Raw genomic sequence first — 19,558 nt, 5'->3', positions numbered from 1 at the left:
TTGGTGTTACAAGCACAGACCCTGGAGCCCAGCTGCCTGGCTTTGCTTCTTGGTTTGGTCACTCCTGCTGTGCAAGTTATTAAACCTCTCTCTGCCTTAGTTTCCTCACCCAAGGCTGTTATGTTTATAAAATACAGCGAATGGTATATGAGCAAAGGCTATGTAAATTCTTAACAAATAAATAAAAGTGTTGGTACTGAAAAAGATGGTGTTACTCTAATAGTAAGAAAGAGCAACAATATTCCCCATATGGATGGAATTACAATCTTCAAAGTTATATTTTACAAAGACTGGATCAGACGTCCACAAATTTACCCTGAAACGGAGTCATCATTATTTCACTGCATTTCCCAAGGCCATTTTTTAATTCTTTTTTTTTTTAAGTATAGTTGATTTACAATATTGTGTTAATTTCTGCTGTATGGCAAAGTGATTCAGTTATACATATACATATTCTTTTCCATTATGGTTTATCACAGGAGTTTGAATATAGTTCCCTGTGCTATACAGTAAGACCTTGTTGTTTCCCATGGCTATTTTTGAATAAACAGCCAGTGACACTGGCATAAAAGCTAGTCATGAGGCAGGAAGACAAAAGTACAGCCATTTTGAAAAAGGACCGGGGAACGACCTTGGGCCAAACGGGCCTTGGAAGCTAAAGAACAAAGGCTCTGGGGTCCTGAGCCCCAGAGACAAAAACCAGGCTCACAGGAGTACAAGATTAACTTTATTTCTGTTACACTAAGGAGTATACCTAGTGGCCACAAGACAAGAAGCTGAACTATCAATTTTAACCTTATCTGTTCTGGTGTCTTCTTGCAGAAAATTCTCATGCACTCCTTTTCCTTCACCAGAGCACTCCCTATTCCCGACAGCCATCATGCAGCTACCTGGTGCTGATCAAAGAAGTCTGATGATTTCTGGAAAGTAACCAGTGATCATGAGACAAACCCTCCCTACTGTTATAAAAGCAACTCGCCCCTTCTCAGGGAGCTGGCACTTTTTTCCACCCTCTCCCTTGTGCACAAGCTCTCTCTTTTAATAAAAGAGAGAGCTTTGCTTACCTAAGGTTCTTGTGGAAGTGACATTCATGTCTATGGTATTGCATCCAAGAATCTGGAGAGGGCCCAGTAATGCTTGCACTCAGCAACCTTCCTAGTGAGGACCAGCTCCCTCTCTGTGACGAGGGCCCAGAGGCCTAAGGCTGTCAGACAACCGGCCCAAGTTCCTTCAGCTGAAGAGGAGCAGCCCAGCCTTCACACCCCGGCAGTCGGCTCTGCTGCCGGGGAGACACTGAAAGGGGAGGTTCTGGCTTTTCAAAAATAGTTCATTCAGGGCCTTCCCTGGTGGCGCAGTGATTAAGAATCTGCCTGCCAATGCAGGGGACACGGGTTCGAGCCCTGGTCTGGGAAGATCCCACATGCCGCGGAGCAGCTGGGCCCGTGAGCCACAATTGCTGAGCCTGCGCGTCTGGAGCCTGTGGTCCGCAACAAGAGAGGCCACGACAGTGAGAGGCCCGCGCACCGCGATGAAGAGTGGCCCCCGCTTGCCTCAACTAGAGAAAGCCCTTGCACAGAAACGAAGACCCAACACAGCCAAAAATAAATTAAAAAAAAAAAATTCATTCAGAAAAAGAAGCAAAGAATCTATTATTTCTTGACTATCTGAGGTGCCAGGAATTTTACATGTGATATCCACTGGTCCTGGAAGTAACGCTACTTAGGGGTTGTCATCCTTATTTTATAGTTGGAGGAAAGCAAGGCCCAGACAAGCAACCGGCCCCCGGGAACGCAGCTGAAGAGCCAGGAGTGGAATCCCAGTCTGTTTGCCGCCAAAATCCGTGATGGATTGACCTCTGAGAAAGTATAGTTTCTGAGCTGTTGCCTTGCTGCCAGCCATTTTTCAGGGCGTTCTTTTCTTCTCATTCCAATTCTTTGGATTAAAGATCATGTTTCCTTTATCACAGATGTGAGGACAAGCCATCCCCCCCAGCTGAGGGCTGCATTAAGATGCTAATCGATAGCTTAAGGGGAAAAATGGAAAGAAACAGACTGTGATCAAGGGGTGAGTCTTAGCTTAAGTGCAGCGAAGGGACTGGGTGATAGAAACTCCTCTCCTATCATTCGGCAACCAGGAGCCCAGAGCTTGGGAATTAGAGCAGATGCATTTCTTATCTGGCTTCATGCTTTGGGGAGTAGAGGGAACCGAAGGGTTTGCAAATCTCTACGGTATGTGACTTACCTGTCTCCCGAGCAGGATAAATGACTTCAAAGAATTTAAGCAGCCTGAAAGATTAACAGCTAAGTCAGAGCTGTGGGGTTTATATGAGTTCTTAGTGAAAGATACAGAGGGTGGAGGTGGGGAAAGGCTTGATAACTTTGCTTTAAGTCCTCTGGAAAAAAAAAATGGAATAATAATCCTACCAAGAAGTCACAGCGGTGAAACAGGATCAGAGAAACAGAGAAAAATGCCTTTGCTATGAACTGAATAGCATCCGTGAACAGAATGACAAAGCACTGATTCAGCGTGGGATGGGAAACCTCTTCTGACAGTAATTACGTGTATTGAAGGAGCAGAACAGGATCACAAGGTGATGATTTCCCCTTCCTGCTGTAAAGGTCTGTGAGCCAAGCATCACCTGTCCTGTGAGCCAGTAGAAGTCTTCTGAAGAACTGGCTAGGGGTTGCTCGTGAATTTTAGCAGGGTGGGCAAGCCTGGCCCCATTGCCTGTTCTTATAAAGCCAAAAATGGTTCTACAGTTTTAAACAGTTGTAAAAAAGCAAAAGAAGAAGAGTATTTCATGATGTGTAAAAATGATATAAATTTTAATTTCATTATCCACATGTGAAGATCTCTTTGGCTGTGATATGCTCCCTTCAGCTACCCACACCCCAAACTTTAACTCATCCTTTTTATTCTCATCTCAGACTTCCCCGTCACCAGGAAGCCTTCTCTGATACCCTCCCATCCCATTAAGGGTAATATTTTTGTATTTGTCTTATTGTGCTGTGTTGGGATGATCTCTTTGCTTGTCTGTCTCCCTCAGTAGGTTGTGTGTATGTGTGTAGCTTCAGGGCAGGTACCCTTGTACCTCAAGCATCCTGCATCCCCAGCACCTACAATGGTTCAGGCCAGCTGGGACCCACGCAGGAGGTGCGGACAGTGAGGATATTGTCGGAAGAGGAGGCAGGGGCCAAACACTGTCTCCGGGAATGGTAGAGGAGAGCCATTTGTGTGCCAGACCTTTTCAGGTGCTGGGGACTCAGCTCCAAATAAGCCAGTCTGGATCCCTGCCCTCCTGACCTGTACATTTCAGTTTAGGGAGATCAGTTATCTCAACGTTACTTTTCTCATCTATGAAATGAAGATTGCAAGAGTAGCCACCGCAGAAGGCTGTCAGAAGGATAGAATGGTCATAAGGAAAGGGCTTACAGCACCTGGTTCAAGGTAGACATTTGAGAATTGTTACCCATTGTCTGCCTAGAAAGATTGCATTTCTGAACTTTTGGTTGACTCTTGTGAAATATACCTATTGTGCTAACAGTCACATTTCTGGATGAAGCAGCAGGAACAAAAGCCACAGCCCTGGTTCTGCTTCAGTGACTGGCTAGCTGTGTGGCCTTGGGCAAACTGCTTGACCTCTCTGAGGCTCATTTTCCTTGTACTTAAAAATGCAGGTACAAAAAGACAAATGCTGCAGTCTTCCAATTGTACGAGGTACCTAATAGTCAAAGTCATAGAGACAGAAAGTAGAATGGTAGTTGCCAGGGAAGGGGGGGAAGGGAGAATGGGGAGTTACTCTTGAATGGGTGGTGCAGAGTTTCAATTTTACAAGAAGGAAAGAGTTATGGAGATGGAAGTTAGGGATAGTTGCACACTGTTATGAATTTATTCAATACCATGGAACTGTATGCTTAACATGGTCACTATGAGTTTCCCTACCCAATGCCCCCAATTCCTCTCCTCTCCTCTCTCTCAAGGCCACGCCAATCAGGCATCACAGCAGCACCCCACCCAAACCGCCTCTGTCAAGGTCTCCATGACTCCCATGTGGCTAACTGCTCCGCTCACTCGACCTCTCAGTAGCACTCCGTGCCTGCAATAGGTCACTCGCTCCATGAGATGAGGTCTGCACTTGGCATCCCCAATGCCATACTCTTCTGATTGTCTTCTGTTTCATCAACTGCTTCTGCTCAGCCTCTTTTGCTGGTTCCTCCTCGTCTCCTTGACCTCTTGAGGTTGCTGGGTATAGTCCTTAGGTGTCTCCTCTTTTTTCTCTATACTTGTTCACTTGGAGATCACATCTTGTCTCATGGTTTTAAAGGTTATCTATAACTTGCCAAATCCATAGATAGATAGACAGACAGACAGATAGATAGATAGGTACCTTCAGCCCTAAATAATCTTAACTCCACACTCAACTATCTACAGAACATTTCCACTAGATGCTTCATATGCATCTCAGATTTAACATTTAAAAAGCCAAATTCGGGCTTCCCTGGTGGCGCAGTGGTTGAGAATCTGCCTGCCAATGCAGGGGACACAGGTTCGAGCCCTGGTCTGGGAAGATCCCACATGCCACGGAGCAACTAGGCCCGTGAGCCACAATTACTGAGCCTGCGCGTCTGGAGCCTGTTCTCCGCAACAAGAGAGGCCGCGATAATGAGAGGCCCGCGCACCGCGATGAAGAGTGGCCCCGCTTGCCACAGCTAGAGAAAGCCCTCGCACAGAAACGAAGACCCAACACAGCCATAAATAAATAAATAAATAAATAAATAAATAAAACCTTTAAAAAAAAAAAAAAAAAGCCAAATTCACATCCTTTTGCAAAAACTTGCCCCTTCCCTAATCTACTCCCATCTCAATTAATGATACCTTCATTCTTCCAGGTACTCAAATAAAATACTGCATAATCTTCCTGGATTCTTCTCCTTCTTCCACATCTCACATTCAATCTATCAGAAAATCCTGTCATTTCTACTCTTTTTTTTTTTTTTAATTGTCTGTGGCTGGGTTCTTTTTTTAAATTATTTTTATTGGGATATAGTTGCTTTACAGTGTCGTGTTAGTTTCTGCTGTACAATGAAGTGAATCAGTACCATGTGTAAAACAGATAGCTAGTGGGAACCTGCTGTATAGCTCAGGGAGCTCAGCTCGGTGCTCTGTGGTGACTTATATGTGTGGGAAGGGGCAGCAGTGGTGGGAGATCCAAGAGGGAGGGGGTATATGTATACCTATAGCTGTCATTTCTACTCTTAAAAGGTATCTAGATTCTAAATATTAAGATTCCTCACCACCTCCATCACCCTGGTCCAAGCCACTCTTGGCTCTCACCTGGATTATTGCTAATGCACTAGTGTTCCTGATTAATCGCCTTGCCTCTACCTTTGCCTCCTTCAGTGTATTCTCAATCCAGCAGCTAGAGAACCCCTTGTTAGCACCCATCAGATCTTCTCACCTCTCTACTCAAAGCCCTGCATGACTTCCTGTCTGACTCAGAGTAAAAGCAAATGTCCTTATCATGACCCAGGGGGCTGTTCATGACCGGACCTCTGTTACTTCTCTAATTTCATTTCTGCTTCTCTCTGCTAACTCCACCTGCCCTCCACTGGCCTGGGGCTGACCTGCCCAGAACCAGAAGATAAATTGCTGGGAATGTTTTCATATTTAATGTGGAGGCAGGACACAAGGACAATTGGACTTTTCTCAGGGGAGACACCTTACACGTCTTCAGTGTGGGGAAGCCACAGGGTCTCAGGTCAACTGGATGCCCGAGCTCATTGTTGGAAGCCGACATTGTTAGGAACAATAACTGGCTCCCAGGAGGATCTGGGATGCGAGGTTATGAATGGGCTTTTGCTCCATTTGTGCAGATGGAAAGGGCTTTTCTCAGGGATATAATTTTTAGGCTCTTTTTCTGTCTGGCAGGCAGTCATCTGAGACCGGAGGTGGGTATGTTTTATTGGGGGAGGGACATATGTTTGCTGAGTGGATGCTCTTCTCACCTGTCAGCCACAGGCCTTCACAATGACAAATGTGGGCCTGATCTTCTAGCAGACCTTCTACACTGCTTCCTAGTGGTTACAGGCACTGTTTTAATAATGAACAAGTTCATGGGCACCACGACCAGCTTGCCCAGTGTTGGCCAACTTTGTCCTTTGACTTACAGAGTGATTTGTGGCAACCTGGCTGGGTTTTTGCTTCCCTGTGTGTATGCAGGGTTTTCAAGTGGGCTTATGTACCACATGCTGATTTTTCTCCATGCTGTTTTCCCTCTGCCCAGCTGCGAGCTCACCTGTGGTCACAGTACACAGGTCACAGCAGGCAGACAGCTCCTCTGGCCACGTCTCTCTGCTTCTCTGCCTCAGAGCTTTTGCACCTGGGAGCTTGCTCAGCTGTAGCACAGGAAAACTGACAGAGGAGGGAATTTATATCCCAGGGGCAACTCTCAACCCGGGAAGAACAGGGCTCCGTGGATGAGTGCCCCAGATGCCCGTCCCAAGGTGGAATGATTCTCTGGTGTATTTCACATGGGTTCTCGGGGGGTTCCTGGTGGAATTGAGCCCCGTTACCCACAACGATTAGCTCATTCTTTACTGGCTTTTCTCCCTCCCTGTTCCTGTCTCTCCACTCTTTCTCAGCTGTGTTTTCTGGGATCACTTTCCAAATATACTACCTGCATCCAACATTCTGTCTCTATTCCTGCGGAAACCCAAATTAAGGCCGCCAGGCATGTGGGCACAGGATAGAGTCAAAAGCTGTCATTCACTGAACATTCGCTGAGTGCCAGATCCTTGGCTAGGATAATGACCCTTCAAGGCACACATTTTTCTCCCCACTTTACAGATGATAAACCAAGACAGAAAAAGGTTAAGTAACTCTCCCAAGGTTCCCTGCTCCAACTCCCTCTTTCTCATGAGAAAACGTCCCTTCCTGCTGTACTGACAACAGAGAGAGGCCATCTGATATGAGCTTTACTAATTTCCTCTCCGTTGACTTACATTCTCTCTGAGTCACCCACGTGGTCTTCCCCCCAACATGGTCTAGGAGGGGAAGCTTCTCCAAAGGAAGTAACATGAGTCTTGGGGGGTAGATGGTCCTGGGCCCTACTTGTGACTGTTCACTTATTAATGTCTGTCCTTGGGCAGGTCTCTTATGTTTCTGGGTCTGAATTTTCTCACCTATAAAAATGGAGTAATAACGTCTTAAAACTGTAACGATTAGGTAATGTTTTACTGAACTCTGTACATCTACAACCTTTATAGTGGTTGTTTCTAAGGAGGTGTGCAATCCACATCATGCACTTTGTAGCTATGAAAACATTGAATTATGTTTTCTTTCTTGTGTCTTTATTCTCTGCCTCTCAACCACTTCCTACAAACATACTCAAATCCCCTCCTATTCCTCCTGCCCGAAACTGATAATGAACTGTCTTTCCTTGTCACTCTGTGTTGTTAATGAAGCCAAGAACATTTTGCCACACAATCATTGAAATGTCTATTTATTAATAAGTGGTGCGGTATTTATTTGTTTTAAGATAGAACATAAAAAATCAGGTAAGAATTGTTTGCATAATATATATGGAAATCAACTTATTAAAGTTGTTCAAATATCGGACAGAGCCAGAATATAAATTACACATACAGTTTAAAAATTACAGGAAATCATATTATAAAGAGCACTAAAGGCCACTTGTGGAAGAGTTGTGTTCCCATGTAAGCCAGAATGTGAAGAAAGCCTACTGTAGCATGGAGACAAATTCAGGGAGCAAGGCACCAGAATTCTATGCCGTAAAAGGGGGTTAAAGAAAATACAATCCCAAATCAGATACAACAGATTCATGTCACTGGAAACCTCAGTTTGCTGTTCAGATTGGTGTTTTCCATCGCTGCTACATCACAAAGAGAAAAAAGAAAGAGAAGAATAGCCATACCCCATTGGAAGCAATGTGGAAAGCCTTTTCCTCCTTAAAACAGGGAATGATTGACGAATCTGATGAAGTTGGTGCATCTTTCTAAGGTGATTTTCAGGATGGGGCAGGGCCCACCTCACATCTCCAACAGCAAAGCCTCTGACACTTGACAACAAGGTGGCTGCCAGTCTTCGAACTTGGCCTCCCATCTGGACTCTCTGAACCCTCACAGGAACTTCGGAGGGTGGAGCTGCGCTCCCCTCCCTTGGAAAAGGATTCGGAGGGAAAAGAAGGGCCCAATTATCAGATCAGGTTGGCTTCCACTGGGAACCTCGGTCTTTTCATATCGAGAAAGAGAAACACAACTGTTCTGAGCCTTTGGCCTTCCAGAGGATGTTTTTGAAGACTCACCTGTTTCTGCAGGATCTCTAAGCTCTGAAATAAAGGTACAGTCTAGAGACAAAAGACTAGTCAGGAGGGACATTTGAACTTGTTTGGTTAAAACAATGAAAGGAAATCCTTGGGGGCAAAGAACAAGGGGCACTTGTGGGATAATCTGTAGCCACCCCAAACTCCCAGAGCTGACGGATTCCAACATGAAGCAGATGGACAATTCAGGTGGCATTATTCTCTGCCACTGACAGCTGGATCGTGAAACCACGCAAAGGAGCAGGCAGGACCCGCCGAATAGCAAGGGGAACAGTCAATGCAAGAATCACTCTTCTCTCCAGGGAACCGACAGGACTGTGACCATTTTACTTAAAGGTGATGGGGTGTGGGAGGGCACGGCTTTGTGGAAGCCCACAGGGCATGATTTGGGAGCATTTCTATTGACCTGGGAGACTTGGGGTGAGGAGGAAGAAGGGGCTTTGGAGGTACATGGGTTTTGGTTAACGCCTTCTCCCTCTCAGCTTCAGCTTTCTATAAGATGGAAACAGTAATACCTTCTCAGTGGGGTTGTGATGAGGATTGCATGAAGTCGAGAGAGAGAACTATGACGTCACATGCTGCTCATAAAGAGAGCTTAGGGTGGGTTCTCCTCCCCTTCCCTGACCTCAGTCTTGTGGACAGAGGAAGAGAATAGAACACTGAAGGAAAACATGCTCATTTTGCGTTACTCTTAGGCAACAAATTGTAGAGTCCATTTGACAAGTCTAAGAGGAATTACAAATATATTCCTAACCCCTGGGCAAGGCTTTTGACCGCTTAATTATAAGTCACACTCACGTTATTCTTACATAGACCCCATTTTTGACTTATTTCCCTCTGAAACTTATTTTAACCTTAGAACGGTGCTATGTGAAGGCTGACAGAATGACAGTCATTAAAGTCACTGCATCACCTATTGCCATCCAAGAACTTGACCACCTTTCTTTCTATCTCTTAGGAGCTCCTGACTCAGGAGAACTGAACATCCTGCTACTGGCTTTAACAAGGGGAGCCCTGCCAAATTCTGGAAAATGTATCCCAAGCACAATATAAGTGGAAACCAACTATGGAAATCCTCATTTGAGCCAATGGAGGCCTGTTGACTTCCTAAAATAATTTTCTAGTTACAGGAACATAAGATATCTTCAGTTGAATCCTGTTTGCTTCTTTGTAGCTTTTGGTGAAGACTAGAATACCTGGCTGTGATGTGACCCAGACAGACGTTCTCTGGGACAAAGCAGGAGGAGCCAGGCTGTGCCCAGGTGAGGCCCAGAGATCCCAGGGCAAAGGGACAACTTCAGTAGACCTGCTGACTTGGGGTCATATACTTCCCCAAAGAAATCACATCCCATTTCCTAAAATCAAGCCCATACATTTTTTTCAAGGAGAAATCCTGGTAAATTGGCTTATAGGTAAGGATATAACCTGAGGCATCACTCTGGAGCTGAATGAGTCCAAGTGATGGACCAAAGAGCTGAACCAGTCTAAGCTTGGGGGAGAGGCCAGGGGAGCGGAGGGGAGGAGTGCTCTTCTTCATTCCTTTTCTCAACCGCACACAGCAGCAGTGGTATGTCTACAGCTTTGGAACACAGCAGGATTTTGGAAGAAAGAGCGATGTCATCTTTCAAGGCATGGGATCATCAATCATATTCCAGAGATGGGAAGATGTCCCGACACATGTGTCTGTTTTAGCAGTTTCTCCAGTGGACCAGGAAGTTCTCTCTCATCTCCTGGGCTCAACAGAAATACTTTATTCTCACTGGGTATTTTACTTTTAGTTTTTGGTCTCCAACATCTGGTCCAGGAGTTAGGAGACCTGAGTTCTAGATTCTGCTACACAATCACTCATTTTATCACTGATTGGCTAAGTGTGACTCCCTTTGCTCTGAGCCTCTGCTTCCTGATATAAAAAGAGAGGTGGTCTGGGTGATTAAGGTCTCTTCTTGCTCTGAGCATCTAAGAATCTATGTGTGTCTATGATGATAATAAAGCAAAACACTAGTCACAGTTTTCCTGCAGGAATGCCAGAGTTGAGGCTGTTCAAAGCTGGGAACAAATCCCCCTGAGGAGGCTTTCAGCAAACTTAAACTCTTTCTTGGAAGTTCTCCACTCATTGCTAGCATCTGTCTGACAGACATCATGGCACGGTTGAATTTCCTCGTTGAAAACACTCATTTCTTTATATTTAATTATTCCGTCTATTTGGCTTTACCTCCTACAAATCATCCTTCGAGACAACGGTGCAGTATCTGGTACAGTGTGTCCCATGGAACTGCCGCAGCCCAACCACTGGGATCCAACAGTCTTGCTCTCCTCATTCTGACATTCCTGCTCTTCCTTATTTTGATGGAAAAAGTAAGCATTTCTATTTCTAGAGATGTCCTTATTTAAATAGCAATTGTGAAAGTGCCTGATTTTGTCGTGTAAAAATTGGGATTGTATCTTCACCACTCTTTTTCTGAAAAAGACTTTCTAGTGTAAACTTAGAGTTCATGAGTAATACCAAGACTCTGGCAATGGAGTCCATACATACTGTAAAAAAAGGACATGAATAACAGTACCCTGGATATGGCAGTCATTGTAGGGGCTTTATCTATATGGACTGTGTCTTTGAAAATCAAAACACGTCAGAAAAGCCAAAGACGTTTGAATATAACTCAAATTTTCATCCAGGGCATCTCTATATCCTTCCCAGCTCTTTGGTATTTTTCATTACTGGTTTCCTAAAGCACTAAAGCTATGCAGATAGGCTGGTTCCTAACATGTTCTGACCTGGGCATCGTGATACTTGCTACCTGATTTAGGGGACTGTTGGCTCAGTTTTAAATAGTGTAATATCGGTAACACAGAACTTTGGGTTGATTTGAATACAAAGAAAGGACTTACAGTCTGTTTAAAAGTTCATCCTGAAACAAGCAAGCCTTCAAAGACAAGTGAGGACATGGGAAGATTCCTCAGGATGCCCAGGGTTCAGAAAGCAAAGATAATCCTTGGGGTGCTAGGTGCCCTGGATATGTATTCAAGGAAAACGAAGAGTAGCTATGGGGCATCTTCTGGAGGAAGCTGGGGTGCACTTTCCAAAGTGAAGTTGGCTTCTTAGGACACTGGACACATTTATTCTCTTGTCCCAGGAGAATCTGATGTGCAGGTTTCCAGAAGCAGAGTGACACTTTTCTCTAAATAGATACTGTATATTGGTCTTTACTATAAGCTTCTCTTGGTCAACACAATGAAATGGAAGTAGCTCAGCTCCTTGCCTGGTCTCAATCATGGTAGGGATTTGGAGAGGAAGAGAAAGCTGATTTCTCCAAGAACCTTCTCAGATACTCCAGAAACTCCTTCTTCCACAGCTTGTCTGGAGCTATAATGTCTAAAGCATTGAACCCAAACTCAAAGTCCCCATACAATCCAATCAGCCGTCCCTGAGCTGATGGGGTCATTACGATTTTGATGCAGAATTTTTGCTTTCACTTTCTTCCATGTTCAGTCTCTCACTGATTCCAACCTAGGAAGCATTCCTGTCTGTATAGTTGTCTGCAGGGATGAAATCAGGTTCTTTCCACTTCTGGTAGACATAATTTAAAGGGACCTTTAATAATTCAAGGCCACCAGATTCCTAGCTTTTTGATAGCAGTCTGTATTTTTCTTATCTCCAAATTTCTGGTGCATTGTGCAGTGCCTAGAAGACAGTGGTGCTTAATAAATCTTGTAAATGAATAAACAAAGGAACATTTTTATCACGCTCATTAGAGTGGCATGGAATTATGACAATGATCTTGGCCAGTTATGAGTAGCTCCTGTTATGTTAACATTTTCTATAAGTAATTATTCTTTCAACTTAGTGTCTAGGAACTGTCGTGCACAAAATAGGCATTAAATGCATACTGTTGATTAATGAGCTCATTTGATGTACAGTATATACCTTGGGGTTTTCTGGCTATGTTTTCATGACAACTAGAGCTTTATAATATCAACGCCATGTCTAATAAGTCTAATCTCTCAGTGTCCAGAACAATCACAGTTAGTGAATAGTACTTTCTCAATTTGATTTTTTTTTCTCTCACAATAAAAAGAACAAAAAAGCTTTCAGTATTTGCTTGTGTGCTAGTCTCTGATAGTCAAAACTCAAAATTGATCTCAAGTATTTTCTTCTCAGCCCAGTAGGATCACCCTTCACCTAACATTTGGAAAGTGTATTTATCTCATTAATGTTGATCCTGCTAAAAGACGACCTCTTCAATTTTGCATATATCATGTTGTGACACAGAGACTGAATACATATATCATAGTTTCCCTTGAGAATATCATCCTTCATTTGTCATTATTTCATGGAGTTCTGCTGAAACTATTGCAATTTCCTGGGCAAGCTTCAGAACCACTGGTTTATCTGAAGTAGAATAATCTTGGGCTGTGTTATTTACCAATTCTGCTGGATTATTTCATCATGTTGTTTTTTTTGTTTGTTTGACAAAAAGATGTTTGTGGAAGCACACACTGTTTCTCCTAATAACTTATGTTCAATCCCAGACTCTGAATTTCTACTTCATCAATGCCAGCCATGTTGATGATGTCGTCTGTGGGCAGGCAACTTGAGTAGGTTTGGTTTGCATTTCTGGAATGTGTTTTTTTTTAAAGGAATATCAAAGCAGAATATTCTAGATGATTTTTCTTTCTTTTTTGTTTTCTTAGATGGGAAAGAACAGCTCTTACGATTCTTATCATTTATTCATTCATGAAGATGTAGTTTGCCTTTGTCTACACTGATAAAGACAACATACTGCATTGGCGGTACGTAATCGACACAAACCCAATCCCTGCCGTCCTGGCCTTATGATCCAGCAGGGAAGCTAGACTGTCCTCTAAAGGTTTGGAAAATAATACAAACTCCAATTCTTCATCAGTTACTAAAAGAACCTAAGGTAATCCTCTAACTTTGGAGCCACGGTAACTATTTTTAACCTGAGGATGAGAAAGTCTCACTCTTCCAGCTGGGAACTCCATTGAGTTCTTGGAAAATGCCTCTATTTGTAAGATACTGAGGCCAGTAGGTTCTGCAAGAATATTAATAAGTTAGAAAAATAATTGGTATGTTAGATGGCTCAATCGTTTTTGACAAAAGATTCCAGGAAGGTCAGAATCAAGAACCGAACTCTAAGGAAGGGGCATAAGGTTTCTTAGGTCATCAACTCCAGTGGCACTTGCAGCCATACTGAAGGGAGTCAGGAGGATCACACGCCCTTTGCCCTTCAGATAGCCAGAAAGTCAAATGGCAAACCATGGGGGAGGGGGTTTCACGTCTGATGTATGTGCGCACTCTTGTGTATTTCCTACCTCGGACTTCAAAGTCAACACCCATCCATTCGTGGGACTCTCCAAGTAAAACTCCTTTTTTACCACTCACAAAGCCAAGGACTTCAGGCTTTGGTTGTAAGTTCCTAAAGTCAGGGGCTGACCCTTCATTATTACTGTACTCTGAGCCTTTTACATGGTACCTGTTGACACATAGGTTGAAATAAACCAATCTCTGAGGAAGGAGCTCCTCTCTCCAATATAGTGCAAGATCCCTGCATTAGGTAACGATGAAAACATCAACCATCATGTCTGCCACAGCCATTATGGCTCTTGACAAGACCGCGAGGGAGAACATCGGTGGGATGTAGACACTCGCTTAGGCCGTTTCAAACATCCTGATTGTCATCAAGGCAACCATCCACAACCTGTGCTTAGACGTATGAAAAGAGTGAGACAATAACACTGCAGTGTATTCATTTAGCTAATTACCTCAAGCCTAACGGAAACCTTTTCCATCAGTGTGTTTCAGAGAGTAGCAACGTCTCCTAGCAGGATGGCTTCTGCTTCATATTAATGCTTATATAGTAGGACGGTGAGCTCAGCTAGTCTTACAGCTATGTGTGGTTTAAAAAAATCTAGAGGAGGAAAAATGGATGGTTCTGGAAATTTTGTCTATTTGCATATTAATGAATGTTGTAGCTCACTTGTATTATTACTTTTTTCTGGATCCAAAATGCAAAGCATCCGACAAACATGTTTTGCAATAAAAGCAGACATCCTCCTCCCGCTGGATAAACAGTGTCACGAGTGCTTTCCACACAACAGAGTACAGGCATCTCGGTCCTGTTGTGTAAACTGTAGAGTGGTGTGGCAGGAGGGACCGGGCCCTGGAGTGAGTCAGCTGACCGGGTTTTGAGTCCCAGTTCTCCGGGGAACAATGGAGTGGCCCTGGGCATATGTCTTTACCTGGGCCTAAGCTTTCTCATTTTTACAAGGAAGGACGTGGACTGGATAATTTCTGTGTGCCCTCTTGACTCTAGCTCCTATTTGAGATGGGTATTTTATACAAGTATCACGGGGAAGAATGTGAATTGGAACCTCATTTTGAAGGCACTGAACTCCTGCCCTGAGGGGCACCCCGCTGCTGATAAATCTTGTTATCTTTGGCTACATAATTTGGGAACTATCTTAATGTGCATGTGTGTGTGTTTTCTCCCTGCCTAGTCACAACTCATCCGACACGTTACACCTGCTACCACCCTTCATAGATGAGGAAACCGGGGCATGATAGTTGACAATGACAGACTAAGTGAGGTCCCCTTGAGAGCTTTTGGAAGGGTTTTCCAGCCTTTCCTTAATAAAATAATGTTTTAAATTCTTGGTTTTGAAGATGTGATGACTATCTCGTTCCTGCCCTCACGTTTTTAGCTCAGGAGGCAACCTCACTGGTACGCAATGTATTTTTGTTGAGAGAATTATTTGCTTGCTTTAGAAAACGGTTAATTGTTGGACTCTTTTACACAAAGGGGCAGTGATGCTAGAAACAAGGTAGACGACTTTCTCTGCTCACCCAGCCAAGACCCAGCCAGTCAACCACACAGACACATGGCATGGCTCACCAGTCATTTCTCCCTGGACTGGTCCAGTCATGATTCAAAGTAAGAACAGCGGATAAATGTGTATCCTAAAGAGGTTAGCGGTACCATTTATATAGTGTAAAGTCATGCAAACCATGCTTGAAAGGAAGCGGCTTCACTGTGGTGACCTGGAGAAGAAAAAGGCCACGAGAAGCCCCAGCCCAGGTGGGGCTACCACGCACATGCATGCGTTTGATGCAGCCGCTGGGGATCTCACAGGTACATGGCGGGTGTGAGAGCAAGTGAGCTATACAAAGTCTGTCTACATTACAGGGAGGAGCCAGCCCACGACCCCTTTTAAGTGGGCTTGTTGGAAGGGGTCCATATCGAATCAGAAATGCCGTCGCCCGTGGACGACAAAGGCATGGAGCCGCTGGGTGTGAAGGGGTCCGTGTCCGTGTCTGTCTCACCCTCGGCGAGGTACCGTTTCTCCCTCATCCAGCTTGACCCCCCGCTCGGGCCAAACACATAATCGTCTCTGTCTTGGGAGATGCTGAAGCCACTTGGAGAGCGTTCCAGCTCCTCGTGGTTGACGGACATCAGGGACAGGGGCGTGTCACTGTCCCGGGTGATGCTTCGTCTCTGCTGGGGGGAGAGCCGGTCCGAGCAGGGACTGTGCAGTTCAGCCTGGGAGTGGTAGCTCCCTCGGGAGTCGAGAAGAGTCAAGATAGGCAGGACGGTGGGCCTTTCCGCATAGGTGGTCGCCGAGGAGGAAAGGGTGGCGTGAACCTTGCCAGAACTGGGCGCCCCTCGGGACAGGTTCACGGGGTCGTGGGCAAAAAACCCATAGGGGCCGGCTTTGTCAATGGGCACCTGGTGGAAGCTGTAGGGGGCGTTGGGGGCGCCGGTCTCGGAGTAGTTACAGATGATGGTTTTCAAATCCGAATCCCTGTGGTCCTCTTCCTTCTCCACCTCAGCTGGCGAGGAGGTCCCCTTGGTCGGGCAGAAGTCGGTGACGTGCACCTGCAGCCGCTGCACGTGCTGCAGATGCATATCCACCAGGAAATCCAGTTTCTTCCCCATGTCGTGAACCTGGAAAATACGAGGAACCGTGAATCACTGCTTTCTCTGGACCTGCGGGTAGTTTTATTGGTCGGGAGGAAAAACTATAGCATTTACTTTTCAGAAAGGAAGAGGGTTCTTGCAAGTCGTAATCATCATAACAGCTAATTATTTCGTGCCTCTTGATTTTGAGCCTTGCGCATGGATTCGTGCTAATCTAAAAAAAAAACAACAACAGGGCAAGGACTTTCCAGAAAGCCGGAAGCAGAGAGATGGGTGGAGGACAAGTTTTACCCGAGGAGGAGGTGGCCTTGCTGCTGCTGTTTGGGTCTAGGAGCGGGAGTTCTTGATTTGCAAACCTCCCCTTACAGAAGCATCTAGACTGTTTGTGCACATTTCCCCTACCTGGTGATGTAAGCCCCAAAGATACAAGGGCAGTGGTTAGCAAGAATTGAGCTTCTCAGAACTGGAGACCCTGCCTAGGGGTCTTGGAGGCCAGTGGAAGATACACTGCGATAAGCTGCGTCTATCTGTTCTTACCTACAAAATTGAAAACGTATCAAAATCTTTGAGTGCACAGACACAAGTGTGCATTCATGTGTGCACGGGATGTTCTTTCCCTGACAGTTCATAACTCACCAGGAAGCACTGCAGGCAGGTCTACCATCCTCTCTTACAGATGAAGACACAAAGCGTAGAACTAGGTAATGGCTGAGTTGGTACCCAAGCCTTAACAATAACTAATACTTCTCTAGCAGTTAGTATGCACTTTAAAGATATTAACTTATTTAATTTTCATAACAGCCCTATGAGGTGGATACTATTATTCTCTCTATTTCCCAGGTGAGGAAATAGAGGCACAGAGAGATGAAGTAACTCATCAAACATCACAGAGCAGGTAAATGGAAGAGCTGAGATGACAAATTAAAAATTTAAAATGGAAAAGGATATTCTTGATATACCAAAAAAGAATAATCATTCAAATTTTCTCTTGCTTCTTCTGCACAGATCCAATTTTAGGTTCTGAATAAAATAAAAGGATTGATAGGAATCCTAAAGGAAATTGACAGTGCTATTTATCTAGTGTAAAGTTGGGCAAACGATCCTGAAATATAAGCTGCTTTACTGCAGAAATGAGAGGTGGGCTACCTAGGGTGCTGTGACTGAATGGGTTTCTTTCTGTCCTGAATGAACCCCACCCATAGCCTGCCCTACTCCAGGCCCCTTCACACAGGCCACACACTGACCCAAACTTTCAGGGAAGGAGGATTACGAATAAATGTGGAGAAGGTCACCAACATTCCTTAAACACCATGAAGTTCATGATAACAGTAGCTACCATCTGTTGAGTGTTTACTGTGTGCCAGCTACTATTGTAGATAATTTACAGGTATCAATTGATTTAATCCTCATGGCAACCTTATGAGGTATTAAAATCCCCATTTTACATACGAGGAACTAAGACTCAGAACAATTTATTCACTTGAATGTGATCACCCAACCAGTAAAGTGTTAAATCGGCGATTTCATTTCCAGATCCTTTTATGAATGGTAGATTCTCAAGTATGTTATATCTCCCTATGAAAAAAATGACATTTGAAAATAAATTTCACATACTTGTTTTTTGGTGAGAGAAAGGAAGGACCTACCTGCCTTTCGACTTTCACAAACTTCCCCATCATGCTTTGGTCTTCAGTTTCAGATGTGGATGGCCTGGCCACATATGGTTCATTCCTAGGAAAGAGCCCATAATGCTGTAAGATTGTGATATCTATTTTTGCCTTGCAAGGTCATTTCAGCTAGGTGGGCTGTGGCCCCTGGAACTATCCTTCTCGTGTTCAGGCTGACATAGCCTGGAAGAGGCCACGCAACTCTGGAGGCAAATGGGCATCAGGAAAGGCCAGCATTTTCCTGTCTTCAACAGGGACATCTCATGCTTACCGTGTTTACTGCAGGAAAGTGTGAAGTTTAACCAGTGGACCGCCAGGGAAGTCCTGAAGCTGAATATTAAGCTGCTCTTAGGAAGCTTTGTGTCAAGGTTAATAACTGTGCCCAGAGTGTTTGATTCCTTTAAATTATGCTCCTTGGCCTTTCTGTCTCAGACGACTGGTTGAGGATGGAGTGGGGGAGGGTTTGTCTCATCTTTGAAATTCTACACAGTGGGGACCAATATTCCAATATTTCATCTGTTCCGTTTAGTTAAGACTGGAAAACAGATGTGAAATCTGGAAAATGATGCAAAAGATGATATTCGTAGGTAACAGGAGACGTGTGCTGCATTTGCTCCTTGGCCAGGCACAGTTCATATCTGTCTAAATTCCAGTTAGTTTCAATACTGTTCTATGTAGAAGAGACCTTTCAGGGCACCTAGCTATTGCTTGAAACCATTCATGTCTGGCATTTTCTAGGCAGTTGGTTTTTCTCTCTAGGCTACTGACTGCTGCTAAGACCCTGGCCTGTCTTGGGCTGAGCAATCTTGAATTAAAGCAGATGTCAAAAACTGGTGACCTGTGTGCTGAATCCAAGCCCACCAGTGTTCTCCTTGGCTTGCACAGGGTTCTAAACATTTAAGCCATCTCAAAAATGGGGAATTGTGCATCAAATCTGGATATGCAGCTTTTCTTGAGAAATCAGACTCTCTGGAAACAGAGGATCTTCATTGGTAAAATTAGCAACAGCAGAACAAAGTAACAATTACCTCCTTGGGATGGGGCACGTTCACCCCTTGCTATTCTATCCCCAGGATTGAGGCCAAAGATTAGATGCTGTATATTATCCTCCTTACGTTCTTCCTTCTTTAATAATAAGGAGCCTTATTATGATAAGGTGCATAATATTTCTTACGCCTACCTCCCTTCACTCATGTTACCTGCCTTGAAGACATTTGGGAATAAAGAAGTGTACATTTCTTTTACAGTGGACTTTCTAAAGCAGGGGTCCCCAACCCCCGGGCCACGGACCGCTACTGTTAGGAACTGGGCAGCACAGCAGGAGGTGAGCGGCGGGCAAGCAAGCGAAGCTTCATCTGTATTTACAGCCGCTCCCCATCACTCGCATTACCACCTGAGCTTTGTCTCCTGTCAGCCTTATGGTGAGTTGTATAATTATTTCATTATATATTACAATGTAATAATAATAGAAATAAAGTGCACAATAAATGTAATATGTTTGAATCATCCCGAAACCATCCCCCGCTAACCCCCAGTCCGTGGAAAAGTTGTCTTCCGTGAAACCGGCCCCTGGTGCCAAAAAGGTTGGGGACCGCTGTTCTAAAGGACTGCTCCTT

The 19,558-nt window shown here is 44.5% G+C and overlaps 1 protein-coding gene across 2 annotated transcripts in view; it reads right to left on the bottom strand.

Moving 5' to 3' along the window:
• Positions 1-15,244: 15,244 nt before the first annotated feature.
• Positions 15,245-19,558, bottom strand: part of KCNQ3 (potassium voltage-gated channel subfamily Q member 3) — a 306,180-nt gene continuing 301,866 nt past the window's right edge. The window contains exons 14-16 of one of the 2 annotated variants that reach the window (XM_057532295.1): positions 17,922-18,006; positions 16,390-16,489; positions 16,050-16,302 (exon numbers count right to left, since the gene is read on the bottom strand). In XM_057532295.1, the coding sequence (XP_057388278.1) occupies positions 16,184-16,302; positions 16,390-16,489; positions 17,922-18,006 (304 nt within the window). In that variant the 3' untranslated portion in view covers positions 16,050-16,183. Of the gene's footprint in view, positions 16,303-16,389; positions 16,490-17,921; positions 18,007-19,558 lie in introns of both variants that reach the window. The other variant, XM_007188927.3, reaches the window with a different exon arrangement.

Source organism: Balaenoptera acutorostrata, chromosome 17, assembly GCF_949987535.1.
Source record: "Balaenoptera acutorostrata chromosome 17, mBalAcu1.1, whole genome shotgun sequence".
NCBI classification, from domain to species: domain Eukaryota; kingdom Metazoa; phylum Chordata; class Mammalia; order Artiodactyla; family Balaenopteridae; genus Balaenoptera; species Balaenoptera acutorostrata.
The sequence above is the reverse complement of the archived record's forward strand: the minus strand, read 5'-3'. Positions and strand labels throughout refer to the sequence as shown.